General features: G+C 42.1%; 1 protein-coding gene across 3 annotated transcripts in view; it reads right to left on the minus strand.

Moving 5' to 3' along the window:
- Positions 1-20,750, minus strand: part of DZIP1 (DAZ interacting zinc finger protein 1) — an 86,090-nt gene that overhangs the window by 54,382 nt on the left and 10,958 nt on the right. For 2 of the 3 annotated variants that reach the window (XM_084636265.1, XM_084636267.1), the window contains exons 2-7: positions 18,800-19,423; positions 14,034-14,118; positions 11,651-11,778; positions 2,353-2,514; positions 1,278-1,415; positions 335-397 (exon numbers count right to left, since the gene is read on the minus strand). In XM_084636265.1, the coding sequence (XP_084492391.1) occupies positions 335-397; positions 1,278-1,415; positions 2,353-2,514; positions 11,651-11,778; positions 14,034-14,118; positions 18,800-19,261 (1,038 nt within the window). In that variant the 5' untranslated portion in view covers positions 19,262-19,423. The remainder of the gene's footprint in view (positions 1-334; positions 398-1,277; positions 1,416-2,352; positions 2,515-11,650; positions 11,779-14,033; positions 14,119-18,799; positions 19,424-20,750) is intronic. The other variant, XM_084636266.1, reaches the window with a different exon arrangement.

Below are 20,750 nucleotides of genomic sequence, written 5' to 3' on the forward strand. Positions count from 1 at the left end.
AAATACTATATAGCACATTCTGCACATAGCTGAAAAAACGTTAAACTCTTCAGGCCATGGACTCAGTCTCTCTGTGTTTCTACAGGTTCTTTAACAACAGGACCCTGATCCTGACTGCTATCTCTGGGCACTACCGTAAAAGAAATAGAGAAATAATAAATAATTCTATATACTAAAAGAATGTATTCTGAACATAAATTCTGATTATCTATGATTTCTAATCTGCCAGTTGTTGAAAACTGTATTAGTAGCATTGTCAGAGCGTGGTGCTTGCTTTTATTTCACTGGCTTAAAAATAGGTTGTTGGTATAAATACATTGCTATGCAATCTTACCTGGCACCTTTCTTTTTCATGTTCTTGATGAAGGGCTTGTATTCTGGAAGTCCACTTACCCTCCTACAATGAAAGTAAATGTTCATTGAAAAGATTTTGTTTGTATTAAAAATTGGTTAATCATGAAGCTGAATTACATTATAACAGCATAAAAGATTATTAATACTGGAGCATTTCAGTATCCCCTTCCTTATGACTTAAACAGTAATTGAAGTGTCTCATATGTTTGAGTGTAATTGTTATTTGTTATTCATCATACTGGAAATTATGTATTCATAGGATCCTGGACATGTAAGTCCTGTCTCTCAGTTGACAAAATATAAAGTTACCATGATATATTTCATTTCGCTAATAACAAACATATGAGTAGTCTGTTTTCTAAATAACATAAGTTCAAACACTGGTTAATGGAGCGTTGTTTATAGTGCCAATGAAATAAAACACCTTAACTTGTTAAAGATGGAGTACACTTCCCTTTGTGGGAAGAACTGAACAAATTCCACCATGAATTTTCTTCGATTAAAAGAAAGGGGGGGCGGGGAGAGAACAACCCATTACTAAAAGTTTTTAACATCTCGGAGTTTCTTATCATTTGTTCAATTTTTAAATGTATTTTTCCAAAGCAACACCAGGATGAAGGTGGCGCAAATGATTCCTTCTGCCAATGAACTCCACCCAGAACATATATGGCATAGGTGAGCATTCCAGGTCAATGTGTCTAAATCCTTCTTCAGCAAGTCACACTGGGAATAATTTCCATTACAGAAATTACTAATGATATTTAGTAGATAGCAGTGAATCAGAAAAGAAAAAAATACTTTAGCAAATGAGAATTACAGGAAATTTACTCTGAATTTTACATTCTTATTTACAGAAGTACAAACACAAAGACTAGTAGTAGTTATCACTATATTGTATGTTCATCTTTACATCAGAGTACTACCTGTTTTTCAAGAAGTTGCATCATATTCTGATAATCCTGATCATTCTGAGGTCTCTCTTCTGTAAATTCATGGCTGTCTTTTAAAGTGCCTAAGTTGGATTTCAGCTGCATATTGGACTTCTGTAATTCTAACAATTGCTAAGAGGAAAAATATCTGTTAAAAACCCAGCATATATTCAAGAAAATATTATAGGACTGCAGTTTAATATGCAATTTGGTTTAAATTACAACTGGTTTAAGAGTTGGTGTATGCATCAGACTCTCCCCACAAATGTTTCTAAGCAGTAAAACAGCAGTAAAACATCTGAGGAAGTGAGCTGTAGCTCACGAAAGCTCATGCTCTAATAAATTGGTTAGTCTCTAAGGTGCCACAAGTCCTCCTTTTCTTTTTGCGAATACAGACTAACACGGCTGTTACTCTGAAACCTATCAGTTTTACTGTGATTACAAGGATGCAGGTTAGGAACTAGCACCAACAAAATAAAAGCAATTCTACTAAATTCATGCACATTGCTTTTCTGATGTGCCTGGATACTCACAGCTGTATCCATAGTCAGAAAACTTGGAAATGCAACTTTCTATCTTTGTGACAACACCCCAGGCAGTTCTACTCTCTCAGGACCTTGCTACGGAGGCTATTACTCCTCATCTATGTCACTCATAATCACCTACACTTGGTAGGTGCCGCCAGACAGTAATGATAAAATACTAACCAATTGCAAAACAAGAACTCAGTGGTTCAGGACTAAGAAAAGAGTAAATAAACATGTAACTTGTAGGCAGGATTCCCTCATACAAATGAGTGCAATTCAGAAAATAACTGAAAATATTTTGGAATTAAGGAGACAATACCAGAATATAACCATTAATTAATTAACTAAATATTTTTTAAATTTTATACAGCTCTTATAATGATAACATCATGATACTGCCCCCCTTTGTAAAGAGCTTTGAGATTTGCTAAAAGAAAGCATTATATAAGAGCTAGGTATTATTATGATATGTTTCAAATAATAAACCAAGATCAGTTCATTACAGACAATATTAACAGAAATTCCATATTTAAATCACTTACATTTTCTAATACAGTATTCTTTGCAGCTAATTCTTTAAACTCCTTCATAAACATCTCTTTTACTTTCTCTATTTCATCAGCCAATTTCTCTTTTTCTTCCTCTTTCCATTTATGAAAAGATTGCAGAATTTCTTCTTCTTTTGATCTTTGATGTTCATATTCCTGAAATTATTTTAAAATGTTACCCTAAGAATGCTCTCACTCTGTTCTCACGTACAAAAGAATGAAACATTAAAACTGGCAAATGTAATAGCTAAGTTATATGAATCAAATAGTTACAATATTGTGACATCAATTTTTAAGCAGAACTTCTGAGTGAAACCAATTATTTGAACGAGTATTTTTTCCCTTCTCTAAATAAACATCTGCAGCTCCTACAGGCACTTGCGTAAAGAATTTTGCCTAAAGACTGCATCACATTCCTCTCTTAAGTCTCAACCTGTAAGCTTTTGCTTTGCATTTATCACTTATGCTGTCCTTAACTCTTGTCTGAATAAGTCAATGGGAAGTTCTGCCAAAAAACTAAGGCCCATTTCCTTCTAATATATTGAAATTAATACAAGTTAAAAAAACAAAAACAACCGCAAAAGTTTAAGGCTACAAAGCCTTACCAATTTGCGTATTTTACAGACTTGTAAAAACATATTCATATTATCTGGCTGGTTCTTGCTTACACGCTCAGAGTCTAACTGATCATGATATGTGGGGTTGGGAAGGAATTTTCCCCCAGTTCCGACTGGCAGGAACCTTGTGGGGTTTTCACATTCCCCTGCAGCATGGAGTGCGAGTTACTTGCTGGTGTTATCTGGGTATATCTCACTTGGTCAATTCCCTGTCACTGCATGGGCCTCTTGCACTGGTGCACCTTGGCCCCTCCTATTCTCTGCCCATAGCACATAATAGTTTAGTCTCCCATGGTCTCTAGTGAGTTGGTCTAATTTCAGTTGGTGGGGTTATTATATGGGTACTGGCTGATACTGGTAGCCTGTGATATACAGGAGGTCAGACTAGAAAATTTGGTGGTCCCTTCTGACCTTAAAGTAAGGTAAATATGAGTCAACAAAGTAACATGGCTGCAAAAAAAGCAAACATCATTCTGGGATGTATTAGTAGGAGTGTTGTATCCACATACGAGAAGGAATTCTTCCACTCTAGTTGAGGCCTAATCAGCCCAGAGTAGAGTACTGTGTCCAGTTCTGGGCATCACATTCCAGGAAAGATGTGGACAAACTAGAGAAAGTTCAGAGAAGAGCAACAAAAATTATTAAAGGTCTAGAAAACATGATCTATGAGGGAAGATTGAAAAAAATGGGTTTGTTTAGTCTGGAGAAGAGAAGACAGAGGGGACGATACCAGTTTTCAAGTACATAAAAGGTTGTTACAAGGAAGAGGGGAAAAATTGTTCTCCTTAACCTCTGAGGAAAGGACAAGAAGCAGTGGGCTTAAATTGCAGCAAAGGAGGTTTGGATTGGACATTAGGAAAAACTTCCTAACTGTCAGGGTGGTTAAGCACTGGAATAAATTGCCTATGGAGGTTGTGGAATCTCCATCACTGGAGATTTTTAAGAGCAGGTTAGACAAACACATGCCACGGATGATCTATTTAATACTTAGTCCTGCCATAAATGCAGGGGACTGGACTAGATGACCTCTTGAGGTCCCTTCCAGAATTCTGTGATTCTATGACTCTGTGGGTTCAACTGTTACTATGTTATCAAGCAAACTATAATCCAATATTAATGAATCACACTACCAGAGAAAAACATGTAATCAATCCATCAGAACCAGCAAAATAAGAGCAAAAATAATGGCAGTGAGTAATCATCATTCCCTTGATGTGGAGTCCTATGAAATTCACATTTTTACAGCAAAAGCTCGCACAAGGTGCCCTCACAACTTTAAGTGAGAAAAATAAAAATTTTGAAATAAATATACAAAACAATTGGGCTAAACAGGGTAATTCTGGCTATCAGTAAATATAGTTGTGACTGATATATACAGATTGTAAGGAAGGGGGAATTTGAAATCTCGGGCTTGATAATGGCTTATACAGATTTTCAACTTAAAGTCATTACTTTTAACACAGTACTAGGAGAACAGTGACCAAAAAAGCAATCACTGTTTGATAGCTTTTCAGTGCTTACTGTATATGAAACAAACTACTGGGCTGAGTGTTGTTAGTGGCCAAATGCCCTCCAACACATGCTTCTAGGGGATATCAACGCAATGACGGCAAAGATAGTAGAAATGGCAGAAATACATCATAATGAGAAAGGTGTGTTCTTCTGGTACTGTACATACCATGATGTTCTCTGTTCTTCTGTACTAACAAGGACAGTTTCAAGGCTGGTGCATTCATCTTGAGGCAGTTGTTAGATATGATTAATGTGGGGAAAGCCCTGAGAAGTACTGGAAGTCCCCTACCTCCATGCTGCTGATATCCTGGAACTGCTCCTCAGAAATAAGGTTCTCTTCTTTCATAAGATCTGGATTGTGCTGGGCAGACCCTCTCACTCCACTGGTGTCTGTAGGGCGGCTACTGGAGTGGGATGCAGGCCCTTAGTTCAGAGTTACTTCTGTTCCCACTCAATATGGCTTGTCAGAACTCCACATGGAAGTGGGGGGAGGGGCAGCACACTCTGAGCAGAACAGCCTCACTATTAGGGCAGTGCTGGAGCTGAGCAGGAAGGGGATTTCTTCCCTTTCCTCCCTGGTATTTTTAGGCTTTCATATTGCTTCTTCTGCTCCATGGGAACTCTGGTGCCATCTAAGGCCCAGAAATTAAGATATCACTTCACAGAAAAGATGCCAGCTGCAGCTACCCAGCAGGGGCATGATACCTGGGCAAATTCTTGTGAGCCTACAGATGGAATCAGAGATGGAGACAAAAATTTTCATTCTGGATTGGTTGTCACCTGGCAGAGTGACGAAAGAGAGGACACACACCCAGCACCATGAAAACTATACTGCCACCTTCAGGGGATAAAGCTTATTTTAGGCCATTTTTATTGCTTTTTATGAAGTAGCTTCCTTCCACCGGAAAGTTTCTAGTTACTCTGTTAGTATAGTTGGGTGAATTTTACTGAGGTGGGTAAAATAATTCAACAAATCAGATATGTTCTTTTATTCTACTCACTATCCTTGTGCCTTACATATCAAATGCAACTTTGCTTTCTCAGTATTACTCTAACTGTCCTTGTTTCAAAGGTATAAACAGGGAACTGAATAGCTGAATAGTGGATTTTCTAATGGTTAAGTTAAAATATTTATCTATAGAAATGACATGTTATTAAATGCATATTGGGAGCATCATTAAATTAAGGTCCCACATACCTTGTAATAGGATTGACCTAATTATACAGGAAAACCCACAACTGTTGTTTCTGAAGTATTCTGATATGACAGACTGGAAACTTTACTGCAGCTTCAAGTAATTTTTTTAATGGATTACTATTAATTTAAAATAAAACAAATCAGACTATCCAATCAGTATCACTGGTGCTATTTAATTTGGTATTAAAAATTGGTATTTTATTGCTGCCCCTTACATTTTCAGTTTTTTTGTACACTGCAGAATTTTATACCAAACAGAAAACTACATTCTAGAAGTTCTCAGGGGAACCTGAATGCTTAAGTAAAAGACAGACGGGGCTTTTGGCACTTGGGAAGGCATAGCAGATAGTTTGGGGTTGCAAGATAAGCACATTATAGGAAGAAATGGTTAACAACAATGACATTTTAAATGATTGTCATTGGATTTCAGAGCTAAATGGGGCAATTCTCATGTCTCTAGAGCTATTGTTTCAGGCTGTCTGCAGACTCAGGCAGGTATCCCTAACATGCTTACACAGTCTCATTTAAAAATTCTCACTGCAACCATAGGGCTAGAAATTTAATTTAAAAAAATGAAAGCTTAAATTCATGAGGAAATTATGTGGTAAATTTACACCTGCAAATTCATGATGTATGTGTGTACTATATTTAAAAAGTAATAAATTAATAAATTTAGTACCAACAATGTCAGGAATTATGCAATTGCAAAATATAAATATACAAATTAACAACTGGAAAATGGGTGACTCAGGAAATTAGTACTGAGTCTGAAGCCACTTGCTTGACTCTGCAAACAGTAGTCATGACTAAAAGTTGTTAGTCTTTGGTGGACATTTGGCAACCTCTGCTGAAGGAGTCCAATTGCAAGTGGACAACGAAGGCAAAGACATAATCAGAGTTAGTATAATTGCTAGTAGTCTAGCAACATAAATTTATTTGGCCTCCATTTTCCTTCCACACTGTTGTCAGTTTGTGGATAAATTGTAGGCTTAAATTTTTAGAAATATGAGCACAGTCCCCTTCACGGGGGAAAAAAAACAGGCAATAGTAAGGATTTAAAGGGCCTAAGGAAAAAATGTAAATTTCCCCCCCTTCATTCTATTTTTTCCACCAATAATGCCCCAAATTCCTCCTGTTTCCCCTCAGGCCTCATATCAAGCCTCTGGCCTTATGACAAGGGGTTATGTCTCAGGTTCTCTTCCTACTACAATAGGGACAGAGGGCAAGTGAGGCCAGCAGCAGGCTTCAAAGGTCTCCCCTTTTTATTGTAAGGTTATTTAGTTCTGTAAGAAAATGATGGTTCATCTGGTAGGATAGGAAAGAGTTACCCCTTCTGAAGAGAGGGATATCTGGGGTGACAATGGGGATCAGTCACAGTGGCAGGATGTATTCAGCCAGCCCCTCCACATCCCTGTCTCTATACTTCCCTCCCCAAGTCATCCCATGACAGCCTGAACATTGTCAGGGGAAAGAGCTAGAGAGAGGCTCATGCCAGTGTAAGCATGAATTTCAGAACTTCTCAGGCAGCTCCCTAGCTAAGACTCATATAGTTTCAAAGGATCTGTTTTGGGTGCATCAAGATGTCTGTGACAGACTACTGGGATGGACTATTGCTGTGTGTTCTGTGCCATAAGGCAGACAATGCTTTAGCTGCATGAGCCATCTGTTCAAGCACTTGAACTATCAAATATGGACAGACTGGCTAGCATATCTAGCATATGCCCATGTTAGTTCAGGTCCATTATGCTGACATGAGAAATGTTCTTCAGCAATCTAGGATCAAAGATTCACATTGATGGGAATCAGAACCATGTTCCAAAGCAAGCTTTTCATAATGCTTTATTTATTTATTTAAAGATAACAGGCTTTGAGTTACTGTACTATAGCTCCTCACAGTCATGCTGATGACTGCAAGACTGAAAAATAGCCTCTCACTTCCAAGAGTATCTGACCTTACAAACCCAGTCCAGTACAGATAAGAAGTTGTGTGGAGGTGATTCATATCAAAAGCTGGGCAGCAACTTCTCTCGGTAAAAGGGCTTCACATCAAGGCTGCTTTAAAGCTGAATATTTTAAAACTTCATTCTAATAATAAGATAAAGACCAAATTTAGTCTGATTTTTAAAGCTACATTTAAAAAGCCTTATTTATAATTTAATGTTACCTATATTTGGTTCTCCTTGACTTTTTTACTCATTGCCAGTAAATGAACCATTCTCTTTCCCCTTCTGATCACAATCTTGCAGTTTCCTATAAGGGAATCTGACTAAGGCCATGTCTACGCTAGAGAGCTTACAGCAGCACATCTATACAGATACAGCTGAGCTGCTGTAAGATCGCTCATGTAGCTGCTCTATGCTGATGGGAGAGAGCTCTCTTGCCGACATAGCGCTGTTCACACCAGCATTTCTATTGGAGTAACTTATCTTGCTCTGGTGTGTTTTTCACACCCCTGAGCGACATAAGCTATACCGACAAAAGTGGTAGTGTAGACATGCCAAAGGGTATGTCTACTCAGCAGCTGAGAGATTTAATTCCCAGCTCAGTTAGATGTACATGTTAGCTCTGCTCAGGCTCGCACCTAAAAATAGCAGGATGGCAGGAGTGCAACAGGCAGCAGCTTGGGATAGCAGCCTGAACACAATCCTGCCTGAAAGCCTGGGTACATATTCGGCAGAATTGACTCCTTGAGGACCTGCTCCATGATTTTTCCGGGACTCAGGTGAGGCTGACTGGCCTGTAGTTCCCAGGATCCTCCTCCTTCCCTTTTTCAAAGGTGGGCACTACATTAGCCTTTTTCCAGTCGTCTGGGACTTCCCCCGATTGCCATGAATTTTCAAAGATAATGGCCAATGGCTCTGCAATCACATCCACCAACTCCTTTAGCACTCTCGGATGCAGTGCATCCGGCCCCATGGACTTGTGCTCATCCAGCTTTTCTAAATAGTCCCGAACCACTTCTTTCTTCACAGAGGGCTGGTCACCTCCTCCCCAGGCTGTGCTGCCCAGTGCAGCAGTCTGGGAGCTGACCTTGTTCGTGAAGACAGAGGCAAAAAAAGCATTGAGTACATTAGTTTTTTCCACATCCTCTGTCACTAGGTTGCCTCCCTCATTCAGTCAGGGGCCCACACTTTTCTTGACTTTCTTCTTGTTGGTAACATACCTGAAGAAACCTTTCTTGTTACTCTTAACATCTCTTGCTAGCTGCACCTCCAGGTGTGATTTGGCCTTCCTGATTTCACTCCTGCATGCCCAAGCAATATTTTTATTCTCCTCTCTGGTCATTTGTCCAATCTTCCACTTCTTGTAAGCTCCTTTTTTGTGTTTAAGATCAGCAAGGATTTCGCTGTTAAGCCAAGCTGGTCGCCTGCCATATTTACTATTATTTCTACACATTGGGATGGTTTGTCCCTGTAAACCTCAATAAGGATTCTTTAAAATACAGCCAGCTCTTCTGGACTCCTTTCCCCTTCATGTTATTCTCCCAGGGGATCCTGCCCATCAGTTCCCTGAGGAAGTCAAAGTCTGCTTTTCTGAAGTCCAGGGTCCGTATTCTGCTGCTCCCCTTTCTTCCCTGTGTCAGGATCCTGAACTTGACCATCTCATGGTCACTGCCTCCCAGGTTCCCGTCCACTTTAGTTTCCCCCACTAATTCTTCCCGGTTTGTGAGCAGCAGGTCAAGAAGAGCTCTGCCCCTAGTTGGTTCCTCCAGCACTTGCACCAGGAAATTGCCCCCTACCCTTTCCAAAAATTTCCTGGATTGTCCTTGCACTGCTGTATTGCTCTCCCAGCAGATATCAGGGTGATTGAAGTTTCCCATGAGAACCAGGGCCTGCGATCTAGTAACTTCTGTGAGTTGCCAGAAGAAAGCCTCGTCCACCTCATCCCCCTGGTCTGGTGGTCTATAGCAGACTCCCACCACGACATCACCTTTGTTGCCCACTCTTCTAAACTTAATCCAGAGACACTCAGGTTTTTCTGCAGTTTCATACTTGAGCTCTGAGCAGTCATACTGCTCCCTCACATACAGTGCAACTCCCCCACCTTTTCTGCCCTGCCTGTCCTTCCTGAACAGTTTATATCCATTCATGACAGTATTCCAGTCATGTGAGTTATCCCACCAAGTCTCTGTTATTCCAATAACATCATAATTCCTTGACTGTGCCAGGACTTCCAGGTCTCCCTGCTTGTTTCCCAGGCTTCTTGCATTTGTGTATAGGCACTTAAGATAACTCGTAGATTGTCCCTCTTTCTCAGTATGAGGCAGGAGCCCTGCCCTCTCGCGCACTCCTACTTCCTCCCGGTATCCCACTTCCCACTTACCTCAGGGCTTTGGTCTCCTTCCCCCGGTGAACCTAGTTTAAAGCCCTCCTCACTAGGTTAGCCAGCCTGCTTGCAAAGATGCTTTTCCCTCTCTTCGTTAGGTGGAGCCCGTCTCTACCTAGCACTCTTCCTTCTTGGAGCACCATCCCATGGTCAAAGAATCCAAAGCCTTCTCTCCGACACCACCTGAGTAGCCGTTCGTTGACTTCCACGATTCGACGGTCTCTACCCAGGCCTTTTCCTTCCATGGGGAGGATGGACGAGAACACCACTTGTGCCTCGAACTCCTTTATCCTTCTTCCCAGAGCCGCGTAGTCTGCAGCGATCTGCTCAAGGTCATTCTTGGCAGTATCATTGGTTGATTCTTCTATTTGAATTAAACTTTTTTCAGCATCAAGGGCTGCTCTCCCCTTGTTTCCTTTGCATAGCCTCTTGTACAAAACAATGGTTTCTACTGTGAGGTCAGCAGCAGAAGTAAAGGGAACTTTATAACCATGCTATGCAGAAGAAAGTTACCAAAATAGTAGGAAAAGTGGGACAATTTACAATGCAATATTAAAACTAAATTACATTTATAAAATTTAGATCAAGATTGGTCTTTAACTAAGTCTGTCTTATTTAAAAACCAACTCCACACTGCCCCTTATTCATAGAATGCACTCCTTGAAGTTATCTGTTAGGCCTCTATCCTCTCCTCCTTAAAATCCATCCTAAAAACTCACCCCTCTTGTGATATTGACAGGATAGCTGATTTTATTTGAAAAGAAGCAAAAATTGCAAGATGATTTGGAACGATCAGAAATTATCAACTTGTGCAGTAGCTTAACTATATAACCACAATATTTCTTTATTTCTTTGTTACACCTATTCTCTCTTCCCCGCTTGTAGATCCTATTGCAATTCACATTAATAACAACAGTAATAAAATAAAGCCCTTGCACGTAACTACCCACTAAAGCAATATTACTGCTTTTAAATTTTTTCACTTTCCACTTTTGCTTCATCTCTTGTCAACCCTCCACAATGGCTGAGGCTACCTACTGCTTCAAGGTTACTGAAAGCCTTTGGCTGGCTGCTTACCTAGGGTTCAAAGGCTAACATACAAGTTGAAGTGATATTCCTTGCATTTTCTCACCATTACCCTCTTCTTACTCTCCCTGCTTTAAACTGTTAACTCATGTCTTGCCTATGTTAGATTGAAGTTCTCATGGCAAAGAACATCTTACTGTTTATAAACCATCAATTAAACTTACAGAGCTGTATCTAGCAAGTGCCCAATCACCACAGTGTCTAGGCACTATATGATTTTTTAAATAATAAATAGTATTATAATATTCTGCATTCTATCTGCTCCAATAAGAGCTTTTTGCCATTCTGATGACTGACAGGTGCTAACAGTAGCAGTGCCTTTCATATTGGTTCCAAAATACATTCAAGAAGGGACAGTGGAAGGTAACAAATAGGGCTTTTAAAATTGCAGGAGGTGATGCTGATGTGGCACAGGAACAATGCTGCTAAACAGAAAAATCTTATTTAAGTTTTCATTTAGTTCTGTTAACCTCATTTGCAAGCTACATGATCAGTGAACACAGTCCAGAATACTGATTCCTGTAGGATGTTGCTAATACTTAATATATACTACCTTAGAAAATCTGGCCATGTGAGCTTGTTGTTCAGCTTCTAGGAGGGACTTGGTGAGCTGCAACTGCTCCTTCAACTTATCGATCTCATCCTGTAATTTATCTGTCTTTGCTTTCTTCTTTTGTTCTGCTTGAAAGAAATATACATTTGCAAAATGTTAATTATATTTTTGGGAAATGAGATTTTTCCTACAGATGTCTTTTTTCTATGCTTCTCCAACCTTTTCATTCTGTGAACCACTACTCTCACAGATCATCTTTCCTCCCAATATCACAATTCCTCATAGATTGCTTCTCAAAATAATACATTCTCTGGACTACTAGAATAAGATCCATGGGCCATAGGTTGACAGCCATTGTCTTATTGAAAATATAGCATGTGAAATAAGCTTATGAAATATTTAATATTAAAAATGAACTAATTTGACATAGATAATCTAATTTCAACATGTTTTATAGGAATGTAAGGGGCAGAAGGTCAAAGGAGGAATGAAAGGCATGACTCCCAAATATATAATTCTGCAAGATTCATTAAAGGATGTTAATTAGTCAATTTCTTTATCAGTCCATATAGAGATACAACTTTGATTATTCAACCAGGGTGCTAAACTCAGCAATCCAGCATAATAATCGTTGTTACACTACTTTATTTGGTAGATTATTGTAAAATAATTTTCTTAAAAACAATACTGCAGATCAGGAAGTGGAATTATATCAGGATACCTGCACTTCAAATTGTTCAAGGCATGTGGCCTTTGGTCTTGTGACTCACAACATTAAATATGCATGAGTTAGCAATTCAGTATACATGGTTAGAGGTGTATGGTAAAGAGACTTTGTCAGGTTGCTTCAGAGGAATTTGCATGTACAGAGTACTGCTACATTTTTATTCTTGTCAGCATAAATGATGAATTTAGGGATTTTCTTCTTTGCCTCTTCTGCTTTGTGTCAACTGAAGAATATTTATAGTGTGAAAGACATTCTTCATATTTTTGCTTGTTTTACCCCAATATATTTTTCTCACCATGTGTGTGATTCATTGTTGCTGGGAGCTGGTGTTCTTTAGCAATGGGAAAGGTGTTAGGGAACGAAAGTGGGGGATGGTGAGCCAGAGAGGTTGGCAATGGAGCAGGAGCAGCTGGATAGCGGTGGTCAGGAAGCAAGAGCAGCAGGGAGCAAGAGAAATGGGCTAGGGGGAATGATATAGGATGGAGACAGGGTTTGAACACTAGCCTGAGAGGCCAATAAAATAGCAGTAGTTGAAGGAACTGCAAGATATGTTGGTAAACTGGTAGAGGAAAGCAGCTATGATGTGCTTGGAAAAGGAGGGTAATGGGAGGAATGGCAGCCAATTGAGCTGGATTCATTCTGTATTAGCAAGAAGAATTACTGTGTGAGGGGAGTGCTCCAACTCTTTGAATACTTAGGGTATGTCTACACTGCAATAAGACACCCACAGCTGTGCCAGCTGGCTTGGGCTTGTGGGGCTTGGGCTAAGGGGCTGTTTAATTGTAGTATAGATGTTCAGGCTCAGGCTGGAATCTGGGCTCTAGGATCCTTCCCCCGCATAGGGTCCTAGAGCCCGATCTCCAGCGCAAACCTGAACATCTACACCGCAATTAAACATCCCCTTAGACTGAGCTCCTTAGCCAGCTGTGGGTTTTTAATTGCTGTGTAGACACATTCACAGTTACTCCCATTGTTCTGCTATGTACTCAGATACTGCAGTGATGGGCAAACTTATAAAAACCTAGATAGATTGATAAAGTGGCATGTCAAGATTAAAGATGGATACATTTTTGAGTGTACATTTTAAACAATTTTTTGACAGTGACCCTTAAAATGAAATTCTGGGAACAGAAGTTTCACCTATCTAATCTAAACAAATTCATAAGTTTCCCTATAACTATCACATTGTACTATCACTATTAATTTATTGTGGGCCTGATCCAACTCTTGCTAACTTCACTGGAGGTGGAGTGGATCCTATAATGATAACAAAACTTTTTTTATAAAATGTACTTTTCCATGGTACATCCTGTTCAGTGGCAATACCACCCATATTTTCACAGTTTTCAAATACTCAGAGGAAGCAATTGCTCTGAATTCTGCCACTGGCAAAGGTATTCAGCAGGAACTCAGTTTGAAAAATGATTCTAAACATGGCAGCATGCTATTCCATGTTTATAATCTTTCAGTGAAATAACTGCCATATCACATTTGGTCAGTTTACGTGATCTGTCTGTCAAATGTACAAACTCACTCTGGGGCTTATAAGTCAAATGGCTTCCTTCTGGGTCACACAAAATCCAAATTGCATATCCTGAATATATTTTACATATTTCTATATCACCTTAACTTTCCTGATCGTGTGAAAGTACTCACCAGTGTGAGATTCTTCCTTATGGCGTCGTTGCATATGACTTTGTAGAAAGGAATAGTTCATAAAAGCCTTATCACAAAACTGACACTACAAAATACAGATAGATATTTGTCTTAGGTAACAACATTAAGTGCTGTTTTTTTTAATTATAACAGTTAACATTTTTTGAATTAGCCTATTACATTTCTCTGTACAGTAGCCCATTCTTGTACATGGCAACACTGTGATACTGATTTGAATTCCAACATTATTCAATTTAAATGACATAGCATGCTGGTGATAACCGATGAAATATTCAAGCTTGAGTAGTAATGTTAGGAATCATATCCTCTGTAAGATTAAGCCACTAGAAAGTGATAAGGTCATAGACACTTGAGAATGTCTGGCATTCTAGTCAAGACAAGGCGATGATTGAGAATATTGTGAGAAAAGACACAAACACACTTTCTAATTAATGTTATAATTAGAGTGGAAAACAAGTTTAAATTATTACCCTTATTATCACTCACTCTTAACTTTAAAATAAAATCTCCATTTGGGCTGAAATGCTCCAAGTTTGGTTTTAAAAAACGTGAAATATGAGGAATATCCATGCCACTATTTTGGATTACAAAAACTGAAAAGAAAAATACATGTACTTTCCCATTGTGAAATTGTATTGCCACACTTTCTCTCCTTCCAATATATATAACTCAACAATAGCTGAACGGAGAAATTTGGCATTTAACAGTGCATACTTTGAACTATATATCCATGTTGGGATGGGGGGAGTGGGAGGTTGAATCATAAAATACCATAGGTCATCCAGGCAATGTGGTAGTGTAAGATTACTTGTGCTTTGTAGAGTCTAGTTTTAAATGTGCCAAGAAATGGGGATTCCATCCCTACTTTTGATAAATTATTATATATGAATACCTTCTTTTACTATGCTAAAATTCTTCCATTCTGCATATTGTTATCGGGACACATCCCACCCCTTAATCTATGGTTGCCAACTTTATAATGTTTTAAAACTGGACACTCCAGCAAGAGTGCCAGAACATCCCCCACTCTGCCCTCTTCCCCCGCCCCAGACCCTACTCCTGCCCCACCTCTTCACCCCCGCCCCCAAGACACCACACCCCATTCACTTCTCTTCCTCTCTCCCCCCGTCACTCACTGCTTTTCCCCTCTGCCCAGGTCAGAAGGGACTCACCAGTGGAGCCAGGCTGGGAGTTGCAGTCGCCCAATGCAGATAGGAGGCGGCCCTGACTGAATAGGAGCTGGCATGGGTAATCATCCAGCGCCTCCCTGCCTCCCCAGCCTGCAGTAACTGGACTTTCCTGTCAAAAACTGGACACCTGGCAACCCTACCCTAATCACGAGACAGTCAAGGCATATCTCTAGCCTTTTCTTATAAATCAATCTCCCCAGCCCTCAAAGGTCTTCTGTAGCTCATTCACCCTCCTCTGAATTAATGAAATTCCCAGAAAGTAAAAGCAATTCCAGGTGTGATGGTGCCAGAGCTATGTAAATATTTATTAGCTCCCATCCCAGAATACAATGTTTGCAGCCCAAAATTGCATTGACTTTTTGTTTCCTTCCCATATTATACTGAAAACTCTGATGAAATTTGAAGAAACCTACTATCCTTAGACATTTTTAGCATTACTGCTTTTCAGGACACTTAGAAAGGGAATGAGATAAGGAAAAGTAGAGTTGTGGGGGGAATCATGCTGGAGAGAATAATAGGGAGGAGGAGCTGGAGCAAGAAAGGGGGACAGTTGCAGATAAATAAAAGCAATGTTTATTAGGATCCAAAGTAATAACAAAATACAGCAAAACCTCACTGATTCACATAGCACAAACCTTAAAGAATCTGCCTCCCACCCAACCTTTCAGGACAAATATAACAGCAGAGGAGGTAGTAAGGTGCCGAATTACATACTTCGTTTTTTTATACAAAATATACTACAGAACATTTACACATTCTTTATGATTTGTCCTGCCTCTAATGATGTGTATTTAACACATTCGTTTACACTCATCTTTTATAAATGTAGATATGAATTTTATCAAATTTGGATCCTGTTGGTATATTTTAAAGCTTTTTAATTCATCCTTAAAGTACATTTTGCTCATTTTAAGAGTACATGAACAAAATGTACAGCTGTTGAAAGCGATTGACCAGGTTGTGAATCAAAACCCCTCATTTCTTCATAAGGTCTGATGGCTAACTATCCTTGGCTATCGTATATGTTTTAAAACATACAAATCTGCTTGAGGGAGCCACAACTGCACACTTAAGTCAGTCAGTCACACTGATGTGATATGAATGTAAAAGACAATTTCAAACTTGCACAGCAGATTTAAAATCTGTTCATTATAGCCAAATTCCCAGGTCTCATCTAGAATTTAAAATTCTACTACTGATGGCTAGTGTGATATTAAATATACATGTCTTGCAACCACCACTAAAACCATTAATAATTAAGTTACATTTTGTTGGATACATGCAAGGAAGTACTGACATAAAACCTAGATAGAGAAGGTATAGTATGGCAGCAAAGCAAAGAACCATCGGGGATCTTACACTATAACAGATTGCGCATGATTTATGGTATTAAATTGGCTGTGAAATACTATTATCCATTCAAGCACTAAACTCATGTAGTAGAAGCAAGCTCTTATTCAACAATTAACACATGGAATGTTTATACTATGTGCCTATTACTGGTGACAATATTCCTCTAACTATTTTTCATAGTATTAAATACAAAAAAGCTTTTATGTAACATTAAGACCTTGTGCAAATCATCACAATATGAGAAATTCAAATATAGTAGAAAGCTGACATTCCTTCATGAAGAAAGACATTGTTTGAGTTTTTGAGCCTTAAAATGATCACACCTTAACAGCAATTCCATTTGACAGTTCCTATTTTTACAGTTTTCACTTGTTCTGAAGGTGGATTAAAGACATTAAACTTAAAACTCAAAACTCAATTACTGTGCATCACATTGAAAATAAAGTGCACATGCATTAAGAAAGGCAAGTGACTGTTTACAGCCTTGCTCATAAAGGGGCCAAAGCTTTAACGGGCATGGAACCTGAACTACCCACTGCGCAAGACTAGCAAAAACCCTATTGTTTGGCACTCCAGGACAGCCAAATGTTTAATACAGACAAGTGATATGTAATTGTTGGCTATGAGACAGCCTGCACTTACAAATACTAGAAATGGATAACATGGAGTCCTCCAAGTTCAGACCCAAAATGCTCACACCATTTTACAGATATTATTCAATATCATTTTCTGAACTCACCCCTCACTAAATCTGTCTAATTCTTAGAGATAATAATTTACTCCAAAGCATAAAAGGGGGAGAAAGAACTTTTTATTTTATATGACCTTAAATGGAAAATGAGACAAATGCCACTGAACAGAAGAAGGAAGATGAACTATACTCCAAGCCCAGTATTTTGCTTGATTCTTCTTCTGGCTCCACTCAGCCAGATAGGGCCTAAGTGTATTTTGAAGAGAATGCACATATTTGTGCTCTCAAATACAATAAGGGGATTACTTGACATTCAGTTGAGTTTACAATTCAATTGATGCAAGGGCTCACTCTGTTTCCATTTTCAACCCAGGTCAGATACTCTGGTCAAACAAGAAATCTAGAGCTTTTGAAATGCAAATCACATCAGCAGCTTCTCCTTAAGGCCCCGATCCTGCAGCTGAATCCACAAGGACCCTGCATTTGCACTGTGTCCTAATGAATTCTGCCCACATGGATACCATTACAAGACCGGGGCCTAAGTGAGGGAAACATACAACAAATAGCATAATTTGTTTTTAAAAATACAGAATTTTGGACAAAAAATATATATCTTCCTACTGGACCACTGAATGTAAGATGGAATTTTTCCTTAGTCAAGACATCTTAGAGAAACAAAACTTTTCCTAGCCCACTGACATGCTGATGTTCCCTCTAATCCGGGTTGAAACACGTTGCTGGTACAGCATGGGAAAGCTTGCATTGCTCCTACCTATGCTGTACCTATTATTTGGATAAACAGAACTTTGACTTTCAGGAGTGTCAGGCTAGAGCATCTTTCAGTAGAGTTAAATCAACTTTAAATACACACACACAAACACACAAAGTTGGCCCAAGATCATGTTTGCCAAGTTTAAGCCCAGTATAGTCTTTAAATTTCAGAACACCTTTTAAGGCAGTTATAAATTCCCAAAATAGTTGCTGGGGAAAAAAATGAGAAAGCTGATACACCCTTAAACTGTTAATCTTTCTAAGACTTAATGTGCCCTATTCTCCCTTGTCTGCCTTCCACCTTACCTAATCATTTGCTTCAGAGTCCCTTTAGGGATATCACACAGGATGGTGAAATGAACACAAGCCTGAAAAAAGCTCATCGGTAACTAGGATGAGCTGGAAATCAAACGCCTCCTCTCTAAAGCTGTATGAGATTCCGGCCCCACAGTGCTGGGAATGAAACCGCAGCCTCTGGGGTATTTTGATGGGGACAAAGAACAAGGAGTACTTGTGGCACCTTAGAGACTAACACATTTATTTGAGCAGAGGTGCCACAAGTACTCCTCCTCCTTTTTGCTGATACAGACGAACACGGGCTACCACTCTGAAACTTGATGGGGAAAGGACGGGGCGAGGGGGGGGGGAGCATATCCGCAAGGTAAGGAAGGTCCCTGCCCGCCCTGCGGTTGCACCGCGGGAGGGGGGGAGCACGAGCCGCGGCTAGAAGCGGGTCTCACCTGGTGATAGCTGGCTCTAGCCTCCAGCATCATCTGCTGGGTGCTGATCATCTTCTTCCGCTGCCTGCACTCCTCCTTCAGCAGCTTCATCTCCTGGGCGCGCCGGGCCGCCTCCTTGCCCGCCTCACCGAGCTGGGCGTCGGCCGCCCGCAGCGCCTGCTCGCGGCCCCGCAGCTGGGCGCCCAGGTGCTGCTGGCAGTGCAGCAGGTACTCGATGGAGAGCTGCGCCAGGCGCACCAGCTTGAGCAGCAGCGGGTCGGCGGGGCCCTGGCAGTGCGGGCAGCGCAGCCGCTCGGCGCTGCAGAACGTGACGTGGCCCAGGTGCTCCTGCAGGGCCGCCACGTCCAGCTCGCCCGCCACCCTCTCCACGTCCACGGCGCTCAGCCGGCGCCAGTCCGGGCTCCCGCGCCGCGGCCGGAACTGGAAGGCGGGTAGGGGGCCCGACGCGGCGGCGCTGCCCATCCCGGCCGGGCTGCAGGGCGAGCGGGAGGCACCGCTGGGCGCGGGGCCCCGAGTCCTGCCACCAGGCGTCCGGCCCCGGCCTCAGGCTCCGACCGTGCGCCGGGCCGCGGAGCCCGGAGCCCCCGCCCCGGCCGCTCGGCGTCTGCCGCGTTGCTATGGCAGCTGCGGGGAGAGAGCGAGAGTGAGACGCCTGGTACCTCCCCCGCCCCCCATCCACACACACTTCACTTCCTCACCCCCCTTCGCTTCCTCATCCCCCATCCCAAACACCTTCCCACCCCCACCCACCAGACCCCCCTTCGCTTCCTCATCCCCCATCCCAAACACCTTCCCACCCCCACCCACCAGACCCCCCTTCGCTTCCTCATCCCCCATCCCAAACACCTTCCCACCCCCACCCACCAGACCCCCCTTCCCTTCCTCATCCCCCATCCCAAACACCTTCCCACCCGCACCCACCAGACCCCCCTTCGCTTCCTCATCCCCCATCCCAAACACCTTCCCACCCGCACCCACCAGACCCCCCTTCGCTTCCTCATCCCCCATCCCAAACACCTTCCCACCCCCACCCACCAGACCCCCCTTCGCTTCCTCATCCCCCATCCCAAACACCTTCCCACCCCCACCCACCAGACCCCCCTTCCCTTCCTCATCCCCCATCCCAAACACCTTCCCACCCGCACCCACCAGACCCCCCTTCACTTCCTCATCCCCCATCCCAAACACCTTCCCACCCCCACCCACCAGACCCCCCTTCGCTTCCTCATCCCCCATCCCAAACACCTTCCCACCCCCACCCACCAGACCCCCCTTCGCTTCCTCATCCCCCATCCCAAACACCTTCCCACCCCCACCCACCAGACCCCCCTTCGCTTCCTCATCCCCCATCCCAAACACCTTCCCACCCCCCCCACCTGACCCCCCTTCGCTTCCTCATCCCCCATCCCAAACACCTTCCCACCCCCCCCACCTGACCCCCCTTCGCTTCCTCATCCCCCATCCCAAACACCTTCCCACCCCCCCCACCTGACCCCCCTTCGCTTCCTCATCCCCCATCCCAAACACCTTCCCACCCGCACCCACCAGACCCCCCTTCCCTTCCTCATCCCCCATCCCAAACACCTTCCCACCCCCACCCACCAGACCCCCCTTCCCTTCCTCATCCCCCATCCCAAACACCTTCCCACCCCCACCCACCAGACCCCCCTTCCCTTCCTCATCCCCCATCCCAAACACCTTCCCACCCCCACCCACCTGACCCCCCCTTCACTTCCTCATCCCCCATCCCAAACAACTTCCCACCCGCACCCACCAGACCCCTCTTCACTTCCTCATTCCCCCATCCCAAACACCTTCCCATCCGCACCCACCAGACCCCCCTTCAATTCCTCATTCCCCCATCCCAAACACCTTCCCACCCCCCAGACCCCCCTTCACTTCCTCATTCCCCCATCCCAAACACCTTCCCACCCGCACCCACCAGACCCCC

This window comes from Lepidochelys olivacea, assembly GCF_965140295.1.
Source record: "Lepidochelys olivacea isolate rLepOli2 genome assembly, chromosome: 1".
In the NCBI taxonomy this organism is placed as follows: domain Eukaryota; kingdom Metazoa; phylum Chordata; order Testudines; family Cheloniidae; genus Lepidochelys; species Lepidochelys olivacea.